The sequence below is a fragment of the Pteropus medius genome, unplaced genomic scaffold (genome assembly GCF_902729225.1).
Source record: "Pteropus medius unplaced genomic scaffold, Ma_sr-lr_union100, whole genome shotgun sequence".
In the NCBI taxonomy this organism is placed as follows: domain Eukaryota; kingdom Metazoa; phylum Chordata; class Mammalia; order Chiroptera; family Pteropodidae; genus Pteropus; species Pteropus medius.
The window spans coordinates 11714008-11739071 of record NW_024354502.1 but is presented as its reverse complement, the minus strand read 5'-3'; the positions used below and the strand labels follow the sequence as shown (position 1 = coordinate 11739071).

General features: G+C 29.6%; 1 protein-coding gene across 1 annotated transcript in view; it reads right to left on the bottom strand.

Moving 5' to 3' along the window:
• The window catches only part of CSMD3 (CUB and Sushi multiple domains 3), a 1005898-nt gene that overhangs the window by 603494 nt on the left and 377340 nt on the right, over window positions 1–25064 (bottom strand). Inside the window, exons 8-9 of the mRNA XM_039853604.1 lie at window positions 11409–11486; window positions 4335–4422 (exon numbers count right to left, since the gene is read on the bottom strand). Of these exons, the coding sequence (XP_039709538.1) occupies window positions 4335–4422; window positions 11409–11486 (166 nt within the window). The remainder of the gene's footprint in view (window positions 1–4334; window positions 4423–11408; window positions 11487–25064) is intronic.

Here is a 25064-nt window from a genome sequence, read left to right as displayed (position 1 = left end):
ATTTACAAAATATAGTAATTCTCAGTCACTGAAATGTCGAATCCTAGAAAACATAGTATTCTTATGCATGATGTTAAATGAACACTGGTAGTGAGCTGCACTTTTTCTTTTCCTAAATGGGAAAAGAGTTAAAGAAATAGAACAGAAAAGCACAAGATTTGTACGCAATCACAAAAGATCCCAAATAGCCAAAGCAATCCTGAGAAAAAAGAAAGGCTGACGGTATCACACTGCCGATTTCAAATTATACTACAAAGTGACAATAACCAAAATAGCACGGTATTGGCAGAAAAACAGATACACAGACCAATGGAACAGAATTGAGAGCCCAGAAATAAACCCAAATATTTATGCACAAATAACTGTCAACATAGGAGGCAATAATATAATATGGGGAAAAGAAAACATCTTCAATAAATTAGAAAGCCACATGGAAAAGAATGAAACTAGACTGCTATCTGTAACCATACACAAAAATTAACTCAAAATGGATCAAAGACCTAAACATAAGACCTGAAACAATAAATCGAATAAAAGAAAATATAGGTACTAAACTCATTTTTGAGAGGATTTTATGAATTTGACTTCAAAGGAAAGGGAAGTAAAAACAAAAATAAATGAATGGGACTATATCAAACTAAAAATCTTCTTCACGGCAAAAGAAATCATCAACAAAACCAACTCTGCATAAGAATTCTGGAACCTGAGCTTTCCTAGACATTCGGTTATAATTTTTAGAGACATTTAAATTTTTAATTTATTTTTCAAAACTGAAATTGCTGGCAGCTTCTATTATCTCTTTGGCAGCATTTCTCCCTTTTATGCTCCATAGGCACTTCAAATTAGAAATAAAGCTTTCAAGATTTCAAAACACAGCTGCTGGGATTCTCACCTTGGAGATTAGAGGACAAAATGGTAAGCAAAATATAGCAAGTCCCATAAGATACCTTACTTCTCTAAATTTTTTCTTATATATTTTCTCAGTGATTATAAAAATATTGATTATTTACATAGAAGAATGCTTTTGTTTTAGCAACCACTGCCTATAACTCATTTAGTAATATAATGAGTTTGAAGGACTGCTATAAGGTCAGACGACCAGAGAAATTAATGGAAAAATGCTGAAGCTATAGTTTTGCTGTTTTCAACAATTCAATTCATTACATTTATGGAACTCCTCTTATCAGGAATACAGAAATATAAATAATCATATTTCTGATTCCAATAACATCATACTTAGAAAAGTTTCTAAAAGACAACGAAACCATTTATAATCGTGGGGCAGAGACTGGTACTTCAATCTAACAACCAGTCTTGCTTCCAGGTGTGGGGGAGTTGATTAAAGAGACAGTATTCTGTCCTCATCATTTAAAATTTTTCAATAGTATCAATACCCCTCAATCTCTTTTAAAGGGCTTTCTTTTCTTGCTTCACTCACTCCTATTCTATCACCATTCACGACCATGGTTTGCTAGCTCCTTGTAAGATAGATCTTTGCGACTATGTCATAGAAACTCTTGTCTTACTATGTAGTATAATTAATGTCATCTACTCATGTTGCTTTAATATTTTTTATGATATCTAATACTGATGATTCCTGACTATCTCTGAACTTCAATTATGTTCAACTACAAACTTAATACCGACTTGAAAATCTCTAAGTCACTGGAAGTTTACAATCTTAAAACCAAACTCTTGATTTTTCTCTTCAAACCACTGGAGTTCCACCCAATTAAATATTATCATTTATTCCATTCTAATGATGTTCAAGCCCAAAAAATTAGGTATCATCCCTTATTTTTTTCTTACTTTCCACATTAAGTTATTGGATATTGAGAATTTTATCTTCAAAAGATATCTTGAATCTGTCTAGTTTACTGTCATTATCATAGTCCAAGTCTCCACCAGCTACAGCTAGACTCCTAAAGTAGTCTTCTAACTAAAACTTATTTTCTTCAATCCATCTACCTAAAATATAAAGCATGATCTACCGAAAATATAAAGTGAACCAAATCACTCTCTTTCGACTCTTTGCAGCTTCCCATAATAGGTAGGTGACCTAAATGAGTGAAGTAGCTTAGGGGTAACCATGGTGAACCAGAAAAGAGCTTGCTCAGCTTATAGGAAGCAGCTGTTTATTAGTTCCAGCAGATGTTGCCATGATGGTACATTCGTTTCAGTTGCCAAGTCTAAGGAAATAAAAAAAATTGTGTGTGTGTGTATGTGCATGCGTGTGTGTGTGTGTGTGTGTGTGTGAAATGAAATTTCCTGATCTTTAAATGTTCGTTCCCACATTTTAAAAACACTGAGTGCTTAACATAAAACATATCTTCAATTCATATTAGGCTGAATCATTTCCAATTTTCTCCTTTTGCAGAAGAAATATGGTTTCCCCTTATCTCTGCAACTTCATTGTTTTTCTCCTACTTACATTCTATAATTTAGATTCACTTTATTTTTCTTCCTCAATGTGAAGTTCTTCCTTCTCTGTAGGCTAGATGCATAAAATTTTCCCAATATCAACAAGAGTGGGGCCTTGTTAAATTGGGTGGGCTTCCACCTGGATGGTTTTATTTTCTCTCACAGAAACTTATTTTTCAATTTTATTTTTTTGACTTTAAAGTACTTTTCTAAATTTGTTATTACATCTGCCTGTGCTCATTTAATTGCTTATTTTCTTTCCTGCTATTAAATCCTAAGAGCTATGGGATGTATGTACTACGTCTGCTTTTGTGTGCTTTATTTGTTCCTAGTATAAGGTCAGGCATATAATGGGCAAGAAATATATGTAGATAATGAATGTATAAATGTTCTCTGAATTTCTCTTCCTGTCTATACTAGATTCTAATAATCCCTTAGAACTTAGTTCAATTTTAGCCTTCTGTGACCCTTATCTCCTAGACCCCCAAAATACCATACCTCCTCTGTGCTTCCATAACATTTCATACATTCTTAAATTATAATGACTATATTATATCTTAGTTTGATGGTGAGCTTCTTGATGCCTAACATCGATCCTGGTACTTGAAACCTGATGGAAAGATGATCTTAAGATTTAAAATGCACTACACTTGATGGTAATTAAACTCATTGTATTACTTTTATATTAAGTCTATTTCCAATACACCATGTATTTTTACAAACAGTGGGGTCAAGTAAATATTAATAGTAATGGTAATCATTTTATATATATTATAGGGTAGCAATGAGTACTTATTTTGTCTCAAGCTTTATGATTACTAACATGCATACATTAATCTCATTTAATCGTGCCCTAAAATTTTATGGGATAAATATTTTTAATCTCATTTGTAAATCTGAGAAAATAAACTTGGTGAAAAGATAGTTTATGGCAAGGATGGGATTTGAATGAAATTTGACTTCAAAGCACAATGTAATATAGTGATTAAAAGATCAGGTTTTAGATTTAGGATGTAATGAGTTCAAATCCAATTCAATCAAATTATCTGCTTGATAAGCAGAACTTCAGTTTCCTCATTTATAAAGTGGTGATAAAATAATAAATACCTAATGGAATTTCATAATAAATAAAGAAGCCATGTCAATTGCTTACCTCTTTGGAGCTTATGAATTATCATTTTTAATTATGGAGGCTGAAAGATTTAGGTGAGTTTTAATAAAGTTGCTTAGTATTATTTAGTATTTTATAAAATTTTTAAGTATCTTTAATTTTTAAATGCTATAATTAGAGGACTACTGAAAATTCAGTATTTAAAAAATACTATTTAATAGCTCTGTAAAATAATGGCTACCAGAGTTTACTACATACACTCTCTAGGATATTAGTAAACTTAATTTAAAATTAATAAAATACTATTTTAAGACAAAGATGAAGCATATTCAAGTTAGGTTTACTTCTAGAAATATGTATAAAATGTTTATATGACATTTGCAGGAAGCTTTCACAGATAGTATCTGATCTGAAACTCGTCATTGTATATGACAAATGTGATTTACATGTTACAGAAGAGGAATACGGGCAGAAAGAATTGAGTGACTTATCCAAGATTGAACAACTAATAAGCAGTAAAATTCTAATTTAAACACATGTCGTTCAAATCCAACTCCTGTTTTTTTCCCACTAAGTACATGATCAAAAAGTAATAATTTAAACTCCAAAAAGTATCCTTAAAAAGTTGATGTTATTTACCACATTAAATTAATAAAATATTATTAGTAGTAACATATCAATGAAATCTACCTGTTACAGTTGTAATACACCATGTATTTATATCCATGTTATCATTTTTAGAATTTAAATTAAAATAAACTTTAACTAAATAAATAATGAAATAAATAATTTAAAATATTACCTAAAATCTGATCCAACTCTCTTCCCATTTTCTGGTTCACCTGGATCTGGACATAAATTGGAAGCTGTTTTAATACCTCCCTCATTTACTGTAACAACAGAAAAAAGAAAAAAAAGGAATCAAAACGTATAATTAGAAAATTACAGATATTAATTTTAAAATTTACATAAATATATTATTGTATTTTTTATTATAATCACTAGTTTAAATACAGAATTTGATAACTCAAAACAAGATAGAAAATATTTTTTTCCATTTATAGATCTATAAAAATTAAATTTGGTATTCACATTCAATGACATACTATTCTGAATATTAACACACCAACAGTTAAAACTTTATTTTTAATTACTATCAAGTTGTGAAATCTCTGGAAATGCATTCCCAGGGTATCAGTCCCACAGTCTCCGTTAATTACTGGCAGTAAAGATATCACCACCAGTTACAACAGTGTTATTGGGTCCTGTTATTTTTAAAGTTGTAATAGAAAAATAAGACCCTATGAAAAAAAGTTTAAAGTTATTAGCATTTCTTATATGGTACATAACAAAGCAATTTAGTCTGTCAATGTCAAAATAAAAGTATTTACCAAGTACCTTCTTGAATTATGATATGATATTGAAAACCTAAATAATGGCTTTACCCTTTAGCAATATCCATGACTATGTTTAACTTAGCCAGGGTATATATTTTATTTTTATTTTTTTTCCAGAACATCCTGTTAATCAAAGATTAATTAATATGTTCAGTGAATATGATCACATTGGATAAATTCTCAAGATAAATTTTTTAATGGGAAGATTATTAAACCAGATAATTCTGAAATATGTGAAACCGTTTCATAAATTCAATTTTATAGTAAACTGGAGAATAACTTCTATTTTGCTCTTCATCGACTTATCTACTCCTTTTAAGAAAAAAAACAGTACCTAAGTAGAGACTTCAGAATGAAAAAATATAAATCTTGTAATGGTTCTCGTCTTACAATGTGCATTAGAATCACCTTTGGGGCTTCCTTTTAAAGAATAGCGATACCTACTTCTACTTCCAGATATTCTAATGCATTTACTCTGGGGTAGAACCCCAGGTATAGGGGTTTTTTTTGTTTGTTTGTTTTTTTAATAATCCTTAAGGTAGAGTCAGTGGTAGAGTCAATGTTGAGAACCAATGAGTCTTTGCATCATTTAGTTCAGAGTGATTTATCAGATAGCAAGACAACTGTCAGATGATGACCCAGCAGTCATGGCTCTGGTAAAGATGTCATATTTTCAATTAGATATGAAATTTTACATTTGTGTTCTTCATTCTATAAAACTCTCTTTCCTAAATATCCCCAACAATACTCTTATTGCCAACTTTATTATATATTCGCCAGTCTATGTAAGGCATGTGACATTTTTCCTTTTCTTGTTCTGTTGACTTGGTATTTAAATTCTCTTTATCTTTTTTTTTTTTTTTTTTTTGGCTATTCTTTTACTTTTGCTGATATAACATGTAGTGGACAAATTCAAAGGCAATGGCCCACAGTTATCCATATTTTATACTTTCATTATGGCTTAAAAATTTACTTAAAAAATTACTCCAATGTTAATGACTTCCAATCTATGGTTTGTCATCTTTTCCAAGTTCCTTTCTTGCTCTATCAATGACTTACTAGATAAACCACCAAAATTCCCACTGTCATCTCATGTGCAGGCTCAAACCAAACCTATTTACTGATGCTTTTGTGACTTTATTATCCTTCATTTCCAAACCATCTTGAGTACTAGAGGATAAACTTCCTTAAACATAGTTTGTATTACTGTTCAAGTTCCTAGGATTCAACTGTATTTCCAACTAGTCACAAAGATGCATCCATAACTCAAATCCAACAAGATTCTTCTTCATTCTGTAGTTTTACTGGTCACCCATGTTCATCCTATGCTTTATGTTTTCTCCATGTCTCTGTGCTTTCTCTTCCCATTTAGCTATCAAAATCCTATCTAATTTTCAAGATTCAAGTCTCACAGGTTTGCAAAATACAATCTTTCATTTATCCCAGATTATTTTAATCCTCTTTTTTACATAACATTTATACTTAAATTTTAAATTATATTGTCATATTATAAAAGAGCAGTTTCACATTTCTTAGTCATATACACAAAGATATTATATCCCTGATAAAGATAAGGGAAAAACTAATAATTAGTTTAATAAGCCTACAATGCCTCAATAGGAGTTAATATCTTCAGTAAATATATCCTAGTTGTTTTATTAAAAACAATACCTGTATATTGTTTTAATGAATCATATATTTTCTGTTGGAAGCACTCCCTTTCCTATCTTTAAATGGCTTTTTGTAAATACTCTAGTATACCTTATTAAAATGTGACTTTTTGAACATCGAATAGAGATGAAGAAAAGGAGTGGCATGACCTATATTTACCTACTTTATTATATTAAAATGTATAGTGCAGATTATAAGTTAATACAGAAGTGGTCTGGGTATATATTATTGGAAAATAAAAATATTTATTGCCTTGAAAAGTAAGCCTAGGTTAATATGAATTTTTATAATAGCTAATACCTACGTAGTACTAACTACTTGTCAGGAACTATTCTACATCTATTTACATGTATCAACTCATTTAATCTTCACAACAATTTTAAGGGTAGATAAATATTATACATTTCCTACAGGTGAAGCAACTGAGGTATGAAGAGGTTAAAAATATTTCCAAAGTCATATTGTCAGTTAATGCCTAAGTCTAGGTTTAAACCTTGGCAGACTGATTTTAAAAGTTCTGCTCTTAACCCCTGAGCCCTACATCTTGTCCAAAAAGGTCAGCAAGACAAAATGGCATTGCTAATTAAAATTCAAAACATTTTTCCGAACATTTCATTTAAAAATGCATAGCATATTTATGACTTTCACCATTTTTACTTAATACTGGTTCTAATGATTTTAATTGTCAATTATCTTTTCTACTTGGAAGCTTCCCTTAAACCACTGCTTTTGGAATTTGGCAATATGGGAAAGACACACTGATTTAAAATGTACAGATAACAGGAGACCTTCTACATGATATGCGTATTTAATGTTCTTTCATTAAAAACATTTAAAATAAAAAATAAAGAACAAAGTATATGATCTGTTACTTCTTTGGTATTTAGATATTTCATAATTGCTCATAACTAGTGATGGCAAGACATTCAGATGAAGTTAGAATTCATTTAATTAGCTGCTTTCACTACATACTGTCATTCAAGCAACTGGACAGATTTATCACTTTTACTTCTTTTAATGAGAATAGTAACTTGCAGAGCAGTAAGGACATGAGTGTACTTTACAGTTTAATTACATGCACAGGCTGCTGCTCCTTGAAGAGAGTATCACTATGAGAACAACCTTTGGTTGTGACTTTTAAGGATATTATTATTATTATTATTATTATTATTATTATTATATTAATTATTAACAGAACATGAGTCCTTTTCCCCATATATTAGCAGAAAAAAGAGAGAAGGATAGCATAGGGTTTTGAAAATTGAATGAACTGTCATTTCTTATAACACTGAAGTGTCTTTAGTACATGTATTTATAAAATATGCTACAGGAATCTTAATTTACCATATTATTATATGTTCTAGCTTGAAAATACTATACAATTATTAGTCAACATCAAAATGCAGTATTTTTATTACAAGCAAGTTATCTGAGTCTTCTGATATTATTTAGTGCATAATCTACCCTAAAAAATAAAAATAAGTAAATTCTGACTAAAAGTCATCTCCACATTGTTTCATCCAGCTACTTACATTGCTACCTTTCTTGGATTTTTTTATATTAGATTTTAATTTTTATACAACCTTAAAAAATATAGTGCTTCTGGATATTGTTCTGAATTCAAATATCATGGATATTGACAGAATGTTATTTTATACTAACTTTACATTCCACACAAAGTTGCCTCTTTGAGCTTCCCAATAAAATGCTGGGTCCTTGCCAGCTGAGACTGTACTTTATTCACTCTTTATCTTCATAGCTTGGTGCTGCCATAGAGAAGTAGCTCTAATAGAATTGTGGAATGAATGGATAATGTAAATGAATGAAAGCATGGATCTGAATAAGAAGAAATTAATAAGTTATAGGAAGCTCACACTTTCTTAGTAACTATACCTTAATATTCTAGAAGAGCCTAGCAGAAAAGTTGGCAAGACTTCTGGGTAACTAAATTCAACATTTTAAAATATACAAATTTGTTTTTATTTTTTACATTTTTTAAAATTCTATTGTATTAGTTTCAAGTATACAGTATATTGGTTAGACATTTATATAATTAATAAAACAATCTCCCCTAATTACTCTTTCTCTCCTCTGGCTCTCCACTTAGCTATTACATTAATGCTAACTGCATTCCCTATACCATGCTCTCCATCCCTGTGACCATCTATTAACTACTAATTTGTACTTTTTTAACCCTTCACCCCATTCTCCTAGGCCCCTAATACCCTCCCCTCTGGCCCTCGCCAGAGTCTTCTATATTTGTGAGTCTGTTTTTGATTAGTTTGTTCTTTTCATTCCTTAGATTCCACATATAAGTGAATTCATATGGTATTTATCTTTCTCTGTCTGAGTTATTTCACTCAGCATAATAACCTCTAGGGCTATCCATGTCATTGCAAATGTTAGGATTTCATTTTTTAATGGCTGAGTAATATTCCATTGTATATATGAACCATAACTTCTTTACCAATCTATTTTTTTCCTTCCTTGGCAAACTTACTCTTTTTGATGAAGAACATAAATGGATAGGTAGAAGCTATTTTAATTTCAAGTATTAAAGTTGGGGGGAAAAAACTCAGAATTTTCTATTTAAACAATCAAAGGCTCTGCATGAAGACTACCTGCAGCTTCCTGAATCTCTTAATTTGTTTCTTAGTTATAACTTTAAAAGTGTTATTGTAGGAAGATACGCTTTGACAATGCATAGTTCATGTACTCCATGCTTAAGCTCACTTTTGGCAGTTACAGTAATAGAATTGATTGCTTTTACAAAGACCACCAACTTAAATATATTTTTTCATTTTTTTTTTCATCTGAAAGATGAGTGTCACATACAAATTCTCTCCTTCTAAAATTATTTGGCCCTGTTCAACAAATGATATCAAGGAGGTGAAGATCCAAATGCTTACTTGATAACAGATACACAATAATGATAAAAATTAAAACAATATAACAAGAATACTTCTCATCTCTTACATAAAATGTAATGGATAAATGTAAAATTTGTTTTAATATTATTAAGTAAATTAACATTTTGTTTTTGCATTGCAATTAACTTTTTTTGGCCTATTAACTTTCTCCACAATTTTAGAACAAACATTCTTTAAATAAAATTTGTTTTTTTAAACACAGGTTTTTCCCCAGATGCATTGTTATGTCTGCTTCCTTTCTTGATCACTCTCATAATCCCTACACAAAAACAATAAAAATAATATATATGCCCACTAGGCAATATACCAAGTATAGAGAATTACATACATCTTGAAACCTTAATAAATCTTACCTATTTTAGTATAAGTAGCTGGAATTTCCCAGGACATTTAAAGTATGAAGCATGCAACATATAAAATAACAGTATAGCCAAAATGGGGAAAGGATGAAACAGTCATAGTTTATAATTCCATTTAGAATTGCAAATAAATATATTGGCCGGAAAAAAAATTAGAAATAAAGGTAGTGAACCTAATATTTAAGTCTTCAATCAGTCAACTTTTATTTCATGTTAACATAATGGAATTTGATGTCATAATAATTTCATCTTTTTCTGTTTATATTTTCTTTTGTAGGAAAAATATCTTTCCAAGATGTATTAAATAATTAATATTAGAAAAATACTATAGCACTATTTGTTTTCCCTAAAAATTGATATATCAACTTTAAAAATGTTTATATCAATCTTGAAAATGTGTTTTTAACTCAAAAAATATTACAAGAAATTATTACACAGTTAAATACTTTAAAATAGACTGTTTAGTGCTTTTCAATTTGATCAAAAATTTCCAATTGATATTGCTATTTTTGGTTTAGTATTCCCATATCTAACATCACATTTTAAAATTATGATACTAAATATTTTATAACATACAGGCTCCAAATTTGTTTCTTGATAATTGATATAATTGTTCTAATTGTGTCATTTACTGTTATATATACCAGTCAACAAATATTTAGGTGAAACACTTTTCTGATATAACTATAATGAATGATTTTTGTTAAAGAAATCGTTATGAACTCATTTCATCAGTTGATTTGAAAATGAATAAAAATAATAATGCTAAAATATGCAGTCCTGTTAAAAATAACACATTATTTACAATAATCTACTATCAATATGTCATTTTAAAAGTCAGATATCGCATCATGAGTGGCTTCTTTCAAAATTTATATGTATCTGCATGAACAGCAGGGCAGGAATTTCCACAAGCTGCTATTGACTTATACTACAAAACTGCACCCTCCAAAAATTTTTATTTTATGTTAATTTATGGTAATACACATGAATGCACGTCCAGTGATTCTTAATCAGATTCATGGATGAACTTTATAATTACTTCACAAAAGACTACTGACTTAAAGGTTTGGATGTTATAACTCAAGTTAAGAATATCTTTTTTCCTTAAATGAAAAATTGCTATTAAAAGAATTTTTCCTTAGGAAAATAATTATGTTGAAATTTAGATATGTTCAAACAAAAATCCTAAGAGAAATCACTAATTTAAGGAATTTCACTCATTTTTTTAACTCACATCTTAGAATTACAAAATTAGGATGTTCTCAACATTGCAGATCAAAAGAGATTTTTTACATTTTAAATTAATCTGATCTTAGGAGTTTACCATATTAACCCATTAATTCAATATACATTTAAATACAAGAAAATGTTGAATAATAATCATGCATGTTATATAGATATTAATGCAGTTAATTTGATAAATATACAAATAGTTTTATAAAACACACACAAACACACAGACATTACAAACTTCACTCTTGCACTAGAGAAAGTAACGAAAAAGGAGTACACTCACAGATAGAAAACTTGTTGCTGTTGTCTTTCCCTGGAAACAATTTAAATCCTCTAGATTTAAAATCTATGGCCTTTTTCACTAGTTAAGAAAACAAACAAAAACATGTATCAGGATATACAATTTTAAAATAAAATTCAAGTTAACAAATTTTGTTAGCATGGATTTACTCAAGTTAAAGAAACTGCTTTCTTAACCTGATATAGATTACCCAGAAGAAAATTTAAAAAGAAAGATTAGCAATATAATTACTAAGTAAAATGCCGAGCAGTAAAGAAGGATTTTAGTGTTGTAGAGGGAGAATCCTGCATATATGTATAGGTATTTTTAAATTCTATCCAAGTTTTTATATGAGAGTAAAGAATTAACACTTTATCATGAACCCATTTGAATTAATCAAATGTTATGAAATAAATTAAACTACAAAAATTAAAATATTAAGACATAAAAGTAGAAAGAATTTAATGAATTTGGTCTTTAAAATAAACTAATGTATTTTTCAGTTAATTCAGCATAATTGAAATACCAGGACATGTTTAATAAAATGGCATAACTGGAAAAATTAAAATACATTTTAGCATTTCTGTTAATCTTTTCTTTCATAGTCATTGCTTTTGACAATTTGATTGATGTCAGTCCATAGTGAATAAAATTTATGAAAGTGAATTACAACTATTTGGAGTTCATTTAAAATATATTGCTACTACTTTTGAGATGTTGATATTAGAAATCAAAATCATTCCATACTGGCATAATTCACTGTGTACTATATTAAAACAGATATGACTGGATTTGCCTAAAAATAATAAATTCAATAAAGTAACTTGAAACATTTTAAAACCATTTTTTCAATTATTCTAGATGAAGAAAAAAATCATTTCCTTTTTAATATAAATTATTTGATTCACAATTGCTATCTCATTTTTAAAAGCAATAAACAATAGTTCAGAAGACTATTTAAATTTTTAATGACATCAAGTGAAATAAAGAAAATCTACTTAATTGAAACTTCGCTAATTAAAAAAAGTTATGCAATCTGATCTAATAACATATTTAAATTTCAATTATTTTCTTTCAAAAAACCAGCATGAACCAGAATGCAAGGGATATAATTAACTCCTCAATTATAATTTGAAATTTTACATATTGCTTTTTATGAGGTATAAAGGTAGGGATGATAGGCTGAAACAGTAGGTTGAAACAATTAGGTTTTATTCATGTCATAAATTTTAAAAAAGCAAAACTGCTTTTTTGTTAGTTTAAGATGATCGTTTTACTGTGACTTGCCATTTTACCCAATTATGGATATTCAAATTATGGATATTTTACTGGTTTTGAAACATTTTAAGGTGCTTTTTTTTTTTTTTTCTTGTTAATATCTTCCAAAGTAGAAAGGTAGAGACAGGGTCTAATGTCTTATTGGAATATAGGGTTAAGAACTATCTATACATATTACATAAAAAAATGAGGAAAATGATCATCGGAGCAAGATTTAAAGAGACATGATTCTTAGCAATTATTAGTTCTCAGATTTTGTATAAGAATCTGCCTTTTTATCCTTGGTCTCTTCTCTTAAAATAAGAATTTAGATTAGATGACTGTTCAGTCACTTTACACTTCTGAGGTTCTTTAACTGTGATCCTTTATAGTGAATGATTACATCTCTCAAGTTGTGCTTTTTGTTGTAATTCTTTCACATCCCTCCCTACGGTAAGCTAAGTTTTAGTTCTACTATTCAACTGCTCTAAATTTAGTTTCTTCCTCTTGTGAATTTTCCTGCTGTCTAAAATTCCTTTTTAACAAAATTTGCATTTTGTATTATGAAGCATAATTCTACATTTCATTTCCCCAATCCAAACATAAATTATAAGTAGAAATTCTACCTGTTTTTCTCTGCATTGTAAGAACTGACTTTAAGTATTACAAATGAGTCTGAAGATTTCATGGTAGCTTCAACACAAATCTGAGATTCTTGAATAAAGAAAAATAAATGAAAAGCTTGTAAAATCGCAGGAGAAGATCGAAGAAGAAAAGTCTAGAGGGTCAAATTGCTCGGTTCTAAAATGTGTTACTAGGAATAAAGGATGTCAAATTCTACAAAAGGTGTGTGTGTGTGTGGAAATGGTAGGTTTATATAACATGCTTATGTCTAAACTTGAATATTTGGTTGGGTGAAGTAAGAGACAACTCTAGCTAAGAAAGTGTCATCTCAGACCTAAAAGTTTTGAATAACCTCCTGGTTCTATAGGGACTTAGCCTTATTTTATTTCTTTTTTAAGCATTTATTTGTCAATTTGAATCAAAGAAATAAATCTATATATTTTTTAAAGTAAAAAGTATAATAATTGTAATGCAGATGCAAAAGATCAAAAGCCAGGAGAGTATCCATTTTAGGAGCTAAAAAGAAGTGAATGAAAAATAAAACAAAATTTAAATCCATATAAAATTATAATATGTTAAACAGTAAACCCATTCTTTAGATCTTCTTATAATTTCAATAGACTTGCATATCTCTTTATGAATAAATTGAGAGGATGAAAACATCAAACACCAATTGCAAGACCATGGTCTAAATCATGTGTCAGTAAAATGTTAAACCTCAAGTATATGCCATAAAAATGTAACTTTTATTATGTATTACAAGGTATATACATTAAATATCAACATGGCATCAAGCAATTAGGGGTTTTACCATATTAAACTTATAAAATTAAACAGACCTTTTTAACAGTTGTATTTCAGTAACAAGCATGTAAAATGTATTTTATCATAGAGATAAAATTCATTGTAGTCTTTTATACAGGTTAAGAAAAATGTTAAAAGACAAATATGTGGTTTATGTTAATTCCTTCCATTGTTCTGTGAGCTTCTCAAGGTCAGGAATAATATTTTATTTAGGTGATACTTGTATGAGTGTATGATTGAATTAATAAATGCAATATTTTAAGTTCTGGCTCATTTAACTAAAAGCATTTGTTGGAAGGATATCCTTTACTAACCATGAATTAGGAAGAGAGAAAGTGATAAAAGAATGAATGTTCAAGATGAAGCACTTTCATGTATAAAGCTATTTTTAAACACACAAAAATTATATATGTTCTAATAGTTTTAATAAAATTCATTAAATGTAAGACACATAGATATGCACAAAGATTCGTTTCCTTCGTTTTTTTTTTTTCTGCTTTTCACATGCTAAACTTTTGTTTACTTTATTTCTTGTTTTTTAGGGGGTTTGAAATGTTTTTAGCAAATGGAAATATAATATGGGAAAAGTCTGTCAGATTTTTATTATAGCATTATTTGTTAAATGTTATCAGAACATCTCAAAACCCCTTTCGTTTTCTATTTAAACTATATTCTAACACAATAATAAAGAGAAAATGAATGTTTGTTATGCTGTTTGTTATCTTAATCTTTCAAATTTGAAGTATTTATTTTGACAATAAGTGATCTTGCAAATGGCAGTAGCTGCATTATAAATCTGTGATTAAATCAGATTATGATAACTTCTGAAAAAGAAAATAATTTCTTTAGGAAGTAAGTCGCTTGTATCTTATTAATTTTTTTGGTTTAGTTTTGCTTCATTTTAACTTTTCAAATGTCTAAGAATGCCTTTCTCTTCTACTGTATTTGAAATCATGATACCTAGATGTATAATTCCTACTTTTCATTTTGAATTATGATTTTTATCTTTATCTTTATAATCAATAAATTATACTAATAAAATGATTTCCTTAATTTTTTGTTTTGGTCATTTAAACAAGTGTGTGAATTTGAGAATCTAGCACATCTCGCTAGTGACAGTAGATTCATTTACATGGGTACTAAGAAATATAATCAATCACTGACTCACTGACTAGTTCTATCACAGGTCAAGATAATGTTAAAATCCAGTATTTTATTTGTGGCATTTTCCTCACTGGACTAGGAATTGGGAGACTGTGTTCTAGTTCCATAAGACATGGGGCACACTGTTGAACTTCTCTATTCGTTTCTAAGAGATTCATTCATTTTACTCTTAAGTATTTAGGTGTAGAATTTGAACCAAAGGAAGAGTGAAAGACACATGTAGTCAGAATTCTCAATTCCATTTCAAAAATTAAAATGCATTTTGAGATTGCAAAAGTACTTAACTGTGCTAAAAGGATACATTTTGTTCATTTTTTTAAGTAAATGGTGGCTTGATGTTACATGTCTCAAAACATTAAAATTCAACACCTGTTGTCTACACACTGTACTGGCAGAACAAAACACTTCTTTAGAATGTATTTATCAAGGAGGCTGCTACTTGGTTATTCCTTCCACATTATCCTTAGAAGAATGATCAAGAAATTATACTAACACCAGAGTAAAAGCTAGGTAATATTCCTGCAGTGTCTGCTTTATCATCTTTCAAGTAAAGTTTACCATTTGGATACAAATTTCTGAAAAAAGAACATTTGCTTTATAAATGTTTCAAAGGAAGATAAATAATACTGACCACCATTTGATGAGAAAAGTTGTGTTGCAACTAATGTTTAACAATACTAAAAAAATAATTTGTAAATACTTACATATTAGAGATATTTGAGGCCCGAAATATTCTCAAATTTAAAATGATGGAATTAGAACAATTAAATTTAGCACGAAATGATATACATTCAATTTTATAATTACTTCAAATCTAATATTCTCCTTTTTAAAAATCACTACAGATAAGTAATATGGTACAGACACTCCAGTATTTTTTAAGTCCTAATTTCTATTTATGCTATCATATTAGTTTATGGCCAGCACTTATTCCTGCATATCAAATGTATAAATATAAATTTTAAATATAAAATTTACGTGATGTCCAATTTTTAGTTAAAAAAAATTACAATTATATATGGCACCACTATGCTTAAATTCTACAAAAAATTCCAGGAATAAGTACAGAGCAAGAATTCACTAAATGTTATTTTTATTATTGTTATTACCAGTTATAATTTTAAGATCTATTCAGTTTCAGAGGCCATTCTAATTGATGATGCAGTATACTCAATTTTTTTCAATTATTTTGTGTTATGTCTTTTTTACTGTGTGGGAATGACAAATTAAATCATCTACTTCCCCTAGATTTCTAAGTTAAATTTTATTTTTAATACAGAGTTAGAAACTTCCCCAAATCTTTTGACAAAAATAGTAAATTTAGTATGAGTATATAGAAACTACTTTTTATAAAAAAATGTGTAGTTATTCAGCATATTTAAGGTATTCATGTAACAGGCTCATTTTCACTTTTATAAAAGAAGATTCTGAAGTTACAAGCTCTCTGAAGTTACAAGCTCTCGAAATTTTGTATATGGGCTTTCTTTCCTCCCCAAAATGAACCAATTTCAGGAATTCATAACACTTATGTAGATACCAGCAGATGCACTCGCAGTGCTTGGCGTAACAGGTCTTACAGTTATAGTGTGCTATAAAATGTCAGGATAAAAAAATGTAAGACTTTTATATTCTCTTTATGGATTCTTATAATTAGCATAATAAAATAACTACATGGTAAGAGTTACTATTGGTACATTCACAAATATTTTTAAACAATTTTAAGACTGTCTCAGACTTTAATTCAATGAAGTTTTAATATTCATCGTCTGACACTTTCAAATGGAATTTTTATTATCTTTAGTCCTACAGTTAAATATGAAAATCCCCTCCATTCTCTTTCTTAGGCCCTTTTTTGTTTTGATATATCATATTCTTTATGAAAATGGTTTTCTATTTCCTTTGTTTATAATCTGTTCTTTTCCTATTAATTTTTACCATAGATCATTTCAGTGTAAGTGGTAATATGAAAGTGATAACATTTTTTTTTTTTTGATGCTTAGGCTCATCCTCATTTTCATAAGGATGCTTAGGGAATATGAAGATGAGACAAAAATTCTCAAATGATCTCAACAACAAAAATATACCTGGAGGTTTATTTTCAAAGATTCTTACTCAAAACAAACAAATCAAGTAATTTTAGGTCACATATTTGTTTTACATTCAATCACTTTTGTTCACTATAATGCCTTCTAATATGAGACTAATTGGAAAAGAAGCAACTGATTGAATAATAGTGAACACAGTAGATGAATATCATGTGACTGAGGACAATAAAATACATTCTTCAACTACAAATTTTATTAATGCAGTGAATAATTTTAAAAAATTTCAGAAAAATAATTTTACTTTAATGCATAACAATGTGCCCTCATCCCTTCTGATTTCAGATTATGTTTTATCCAAGTTCTTCACTAGATGTTATCATTACCTGGATTCTATTTAAAATAAGCATAGATGGGTTCTAATAGTTTTGTTTGATGTAAGGTTATACTGCTAAGTTCATGGCTATTGAAGACAACAAAGGACTTGTCATAACCCATCTATGATGCATATTGTCCATATCATTCCAGATCACTCACCTCCTTGTTCTTTGTACACAAGGTTGATCTGAATGAGCTACACTACATCCCACTACTTTGGCATTGCATTAACAGCACTGGCATCACCGGGGGCTTGTTAGAAAAGCAGACTGCCAGGCCCATTCCAGACCTAATGAATCAAAATTAATGGTTTAACAAGATCCCCAGGTAATTTTTATGAACATTCAAGTTTGTGAAGCATTAGACTCCATCAACAGACTTCCTTTTCCTCTTGAGAATTCCTACAGGAGGATGGAGGTTAGGAGAAAAGTAAGATCAGGATGACTCCCCAGGGTCCCTCATCATTACATTGACTAGCACTGACCAGGGCCCTTAACTGAAGGCAATGTGCTAGTCAGTTATACATGTCTCTTTGTCCAACATCTATCTCCCTTCATTTCAACAGCTTTGGAATGGTGACAGCCTAGCTGCTACTGCCTCAGGTTATAACATGACCCCTGTGGTTCCTTTACATCTACTCATTTAGAAATAATCCTTTTGTAAAAGTCAGCCTTTGTTCCATTGTTTCCCAATAGACTCTAATGGATATAATACTGGAAATACTCAAAGATTTGATGTTTCAGGTACTATATTAAACAATATATCTTAATGTGTATATAACCACTCGTACTTCAAAAGATTATATCTAAGTAGAAATATGGGTGTTTTTTTGTTCATTATTCTAACATGGATGCTTACTTGTTTCCTAGAGAATGTTGTGAAGATCTAGATAACACATCTATGCTCGTTCCTAGCAATTACCTCCCCAAGAAGCATAGAGAATTCACAAAGTTAAAGTAGATAAAAAGAAAGTTAAGTAAGTTGGCTGTATTAAAGTAGGACAGTAATTGAAATAAGTGTAAACCTGGCAAGAAAAAAGTATGGGGCTAATAGAAACCCAAGATGAACTGAATGCTACACATTACTTTGGTGTAACTTACACATGAGATCAATATGAATAGTACTAAATAGAGCTGTATATATTAGTTGTTTCTATAATTCTCTATCAACATTGCATTAAATATTTTATTTCCAAGGATATCAGCTATCCTAAGAAATTTGAAACTCTGTTCTAATTGTTCTCTTAATTTGTTCACATATTTTTACCTTATGAGATTTTTATGTAATTGGAACATATGCTTATCTTGTTGTAATGGCTCCACAAGGGGGCAGTATCACTTATTGGTTGTTTACCTAAACTTTAGACTCTTAAGCATAGGTACCCTACACCTACTGTCTATTCGAAATGAGATTATTTCTTTCTTTTCTATAGATGTAAAAATGGAGAAGGGCTAAGTAGATTGCCTAATGTCATACCTATGTTAGTAAAACATGTTAATTCATTGACTCTGAAACTGCAATCCTTGGCACCTATACCACCACCTAACTCTGAATAACAGTCCATGTATTCAGTTCTCAAGTGTATATCCTGGAAAACCACAAACAGATGGGATTAGTGTATTCTATCCTCATTTCTTTTTTGTAATGCAAAGTAAATAATGTTAAAAAATCTAATACTATAACAATGTAAAAAAGTTAATATCTGACTTTAAGCATGTTTTACTTTAGTCTAGAGCAGAACCAGCTTCATTAACTGAATTTAACACTGAAAAAGACATTGGTTATTTACTGATAGTGCCAAGTCTAATCCTATGGTTTGAAGACTCTTAATATTTAATTTGAAAGTGTGAACAGATGAATAAAAAAGGTGTAGCAAAAGCCAAGTGCAATATGAAATTCAAATCATCATATAGTCTTTAGTAAAATCTACTTTGGCTGCACTACTAATAAGAAAGTTCAGGAGAGTTGATGAACTTTTTTTCCCCCTTTATGTAAGCCTATTAAATGAAAATTTTGTAAACACTCTGGGCTCTGAATAAAATCAATCTTAGAAATTTCTGTCACTTTAATCCCATTGGGCATTGTAAGCAAATGTCTTTGAAGGATGTTTTAAACAACAACAACAAAAAAATCAAGCATCAACACTAAAAAGTAATAGTCCATGATTTAGAATACAAATAATGTAATTATGAAAAGAATAATATTCTATGCAATACACCCCAAACTTAACACCATGCTGTTCTGCCATATATGAAGATTCTGCTAATCCTAAAATTTTAAAGCTTAATTGTATGATTTCACTCTGTGCACAGGAGGACAACCATATGCTCTAGAGAACTATACCCAAGGGAAGCAGCTTGTTGCAAAAGTGGGTGAAAATGCCCTAAAATAATTCTGAATAAGATAAAATTGTCTCTAAAAGAGGATCATTTCTTCATACTCCAAAAGGCAGAGGAGTCCACTTTGGCACTAGCTTTGAACACAAATAGAAAGTCTAGCCTCTTCAAAATATTTTAAAAAGGGAAAAAAATTAAAAGTCACACTGTCACATTCACTATGACCATCTGATTCAAAGGTAAAGTAACTTTGGTAACCATTTGGGGAAATCAGTTATACACAAAACCAATTTTATTTTTTCTCTTTAAAGTTAAGCTTTCCCTTTTATTCACTGCAGTGCATATTATTATCTTCCCTTTTTCGCCCATTCTATAAAAAAAATGAGAATCAGCATGTTAATGTAATGAGTAAGCTACCAAGATATCTGATTAATGATTGCTGTTGAGCATAACGATGGGGTTGAAAATCTGAAGAAAAATAGCATTTATGAAATAAGACCATCGTTATAAGATGATGGTTCCAGTTACTGTAAAAAAAAATATATATGCTTCCTAAGTTCTACTTAATAAAAACAAAAACATTGGGTCATCAGAAGTTCTTAATCTCTAACGAAATAACTCAAAACTATGGCTTAAGAGGTAGCATTGCATAAAAAATGTTAAAATGGTTACTTGCAGATTTGTCATTTGTGAAAAAAATAAACTTCATTGCTTAATATTGTCATAAATATCCTCAGGCATTCAGAATATTTTTATGTAATACCTTTTAAAAACCCATAAATCTGTCACCAAATAAATTTTAACACTTTATTTTTTCTTTTCTCTCTAAAAGCAATTTATTGAAAAAATGAATTAGAAATAAAAAATGTATTTACTGTTATGAATGACAGTTTTGACGATTTCACAAATAAGATGAAATGTGATAATAAGATATAAAATGAGGATAGTATTTAATAATTATGTATTGAAATAATAAACTGGTATATTTCAGGATATGGATTTTTAAATTGCTAACAAATATCAACACTGAACACAATTTTCGACTATATTATTTTTTCAATTATATTATTTTTGAACAAAAAAATAGTAATTAGAAAAAAGAAGAGAACTATGAAAAAACAAAAGATATTGATAAAGCATACAGTAGTCAATATTTATATGAAGTATACCCACCTGTTAACAATTCTCTGTTAAATATGTATTTTACCTTACCAATATCAAAGTTCCTACATAAAAAATTAATATTAATTTAATAAATGAAAGTAACTATCTTATAAGAATCATATGGAACCAGGTAATTTTTAGAAAGTTATAAATTCTCCATTCAGTTATTATTTATGCTGAACATGCATGAAAATCAATACATTATTTAGTCTCATAAAGAAGGACCTGGAATTCAATCAAGCAGGCAAATGCAATTTTACCATTTATACAAAATAAAAGATAATGATTAATCATTCAATCATAAAAATTTTTGATTTGGCCATCAACTTTTGTATCCTTCTTTCTACTATATTTTGCTTCTACTTATCGGTTAGTCTTTCAAAGATCTGAAGCATTTTAGGTAAAGGGAAACTATAACATTTTATTCAGTTATTTGATAATACATTTTAAAAATAATTTCAATGTATAGAATTTAGAGTAAAAATTAAAAGCAATAAATGAGTTAAAATTTAACTTGGGAATGTTTTCATCATTTATTCACATATTTATTGATCTCTTCAGTAAAATCTTAACAATGCAATCATTTCAGTCATCCTTAAGGGTTGATGGAATTGTCATTAAGGTAGATCCAGAAAATCCATCTGCTCTAAGGTATCCTTTCCACTCGTGAATTTCTCACCATTCAACTCATTTTATAGAATTAAAGTTTAGAATATTATCTTTAGTATATAATCTGAAATAGTTTATCAACATTGTGATTATTCTAGTGGAGAACAAGATCTTATGGAGAGTGGACAGTGAACAAGTACTGTTTGATATGTACTGCTCTTTCTCCATGTTAATCATTCTCATTTAAGTCCCTGCTATTCATTGTATTAACATAACCTGTAATCTTGTTAGAAATGCAGAATTTCAGATCTCGCCTCCATCCCATCACCTCACAAACTGCCTTTGAACAAGACTGCCAGGTGATCTGTGTTCACACTGACATTTGAAAGAAGCATATTCTAAAACGCAGACTACAATTCTCTAGCAACTCTTAAACTACGCCTCTGTCTACCTTACCAATTTCTCTGCTTGCCTCTATTTACTTGTCATCTCTTCTTTAATTTCTTGTTAAAATGACATCTTTAAAAAAGTTATATTAGAAAATATCACTTCCCTGCTAAAGCCCACCAACGGCTTCCTATATCATTTAGGCTAAAATAAAGCTCTTTACCTAGGCATTCAAGCCTACCTACATGATCTGGTTCCTGCTGGATTCCCATCTCATCTTCACCTTACCCATTGGAGTCCAGGCACACGGAACTTCTTTTTTCAAGCAAAATTCAAGTTCTTTCTAGCTAGTTGTTTTCTCTGTCTGATATGCTATCTCCTCCGATCGTAGCCTGACTGTGTTCTTCTTTTTATTTAAATCTCATTTTAGATTTTAACTTCTCAAAGAGGCCTTTTCTGACCATTCAAACTAAGATAGTCACCCATATATCACATAACCTTTCTTAAATTTCTCCACAGCTCCTGCTACCATCAGATAGTTTATTTGCTTGTTGTCTTTTTCACCCCACATTAATATAAACTCAACGAAGCAAGGTCTACTTAGTTTTGTTCAATGTTGTCTACCCAGGAACTGGAAGGAAGTCTGGCATGCATGTACTTAATGTTTGTTGAAGAAATAAATAAGGAGGGGAAGAAAGGGAAAGATGGGAAGGGAAGAGAGGAAAAATAAAAGGAGAAAAGAAACAATGAAAGAAGGAAAGAAAAAATAAGGACAGAAAGGAAATAAGGAAAGAAGGAAACAGAAAGGGGAAGAAAGAAAGGAGGAAGGAAGGATGGATGGATGGACAGAAGGAAGGAAGAAAGAAAGGAAGGAACAAAAGAAGGAAGGAAGAAAGGAAGATAGGTTGGTCTTGGAGAAAGTAACTCTGTCATCTTAGACACTACCTAAGAAAGAAGCTAAAGTTAGATCTTCAAATGGAAGGGTTTTGGAATTTAAGACCTATGTTTAAGCACTGGGTCCTGGGAGAAATGCATATGCACCTCAGTTCTCATTTATGGGAGTAGGAGAGTGCCAATCTCTCCTTCATTGGTGGTAGTGCTGGCCACTTCTATGCTTGTTTTAGCACTGGCTATACAATTAGATAACCATAAAGATAAGCCCATATCAACTCCAACATCAAGGGAAAATAGATGATGATAAATACATTAATTAATGTACAATATCTCTGAATAGCTTCATAGACACTTGGGATTTGAAGGGACTGTGACAGTCATATTATTGTGATACTCTTTGATGCTCAAATCCTTTCGAAATACCCAATTTGTCCATCAAGCTATGCTTAAATATCTTATTAGTGATACAGACATTTACTACTTCTTGAAGCGTATAATCTGTATTTGAACTAAACTCAATGAGAGAAGAATCCTCTTTATAATAAACTATTTGTATTTTCTTTTGGTTTCATATACTAAGTTCTACAACCTATGGCAGGATAGGTTAGATTTCTCTTATATATAATAACATATCACACATTTGAAGACAGCTATAACTTACCTCCACTCACATATCATACTGGTTCTGTCATAATATTTCTCTTAGTATTGACCAAGACTTTTTCTCTGTAGTCTTATTTTTACAATCTTTCCTTTGAAACTAGAGGCTACACCTTATAATTCTTTTGAATTTATTACATGCTTAGCATAGAACTAATATATTCAATAAAATTCTGATACTCAATGGACATATATCAGTATCCATAAAGTAACTGCCCATAAATTAACTGCCACATTGTGATATTGCTTATGAGGATTAAAAACAAAAAAAAGCATGCTTTGTGTTTACAAATTTATACTCTATAAAAGTAGAAATAGAATTTTTAAAAACAGCATTAGTTGCTTGCAAACTGTTGAAAATACTAAAATATATTCCACATGTAGCTAAATAGCCTACTAGAGAAAGGCACATAGTAGGAACACAAGAGCTGTTACTTCCACACAGTAGTTTTTGTCATATTATGGCCCACTTTTTGAACAAAGTTCTTACATATAAAATTTGATTTCTGAAATAAAATGGAAGTTTTGTATAGATATATGTCTGATATTCTGCTGTTTTCTCTTTTTTGTTGAGCAATGTAAATATTCAGATGAGCTTACTTAAAAACCAGACTGCTTATAATAAAAAGGAAAAAAAGGAAAAATCTGCTGCTTTTGTTTGGTTTAAATTGCTGGCCTAAAATGAATAGTTTTATGCTAAATTAACAATTATTATTTTAAAGTTGAAAATAATAAAAAGTTCTATTTAAAAAATGATAATTAAAATAGGTTTCCTTTTAAGCTGTTGTTAAGGGTGGGGGAGGGAATTTACTTCATATTCAATTTTATGTTACTTCATAAGCTAAACTAAAACCCTGCTTAACCCTATTGATATGATCATTAGCTATTACACATACTATGAAAGAAGTGACTACACTATGTCAAAACACAAACAGCAGCAATGGCTATGAATGCTCATAACACATATCTGATTCTACAAGATGTTATAGTAATCTAAGTTAAATTTCCACTAGAAAGAATAAAAGTTTATATATCTATACTTATATACATTTATATACATGTGTATATATACATATATATATATATATATATATGTATATATATATATATGTATATAAATTTCTACTAGGAATAAAAGAGATTTTGTAATTATATATGTACTTTTCCAGATTAATATTTCCACATTTTATACTTAAAAACAGCAACTAACAAGATTGCTCATTAACAGCTGACAGAACTTGTCTATATATTGAAAACAAATGTCATTATACTACAGCATATAGGAAAAAATGTTAAAACAAATGCTGTGAAATAAAACACATTTTAATATTATTTTTAAA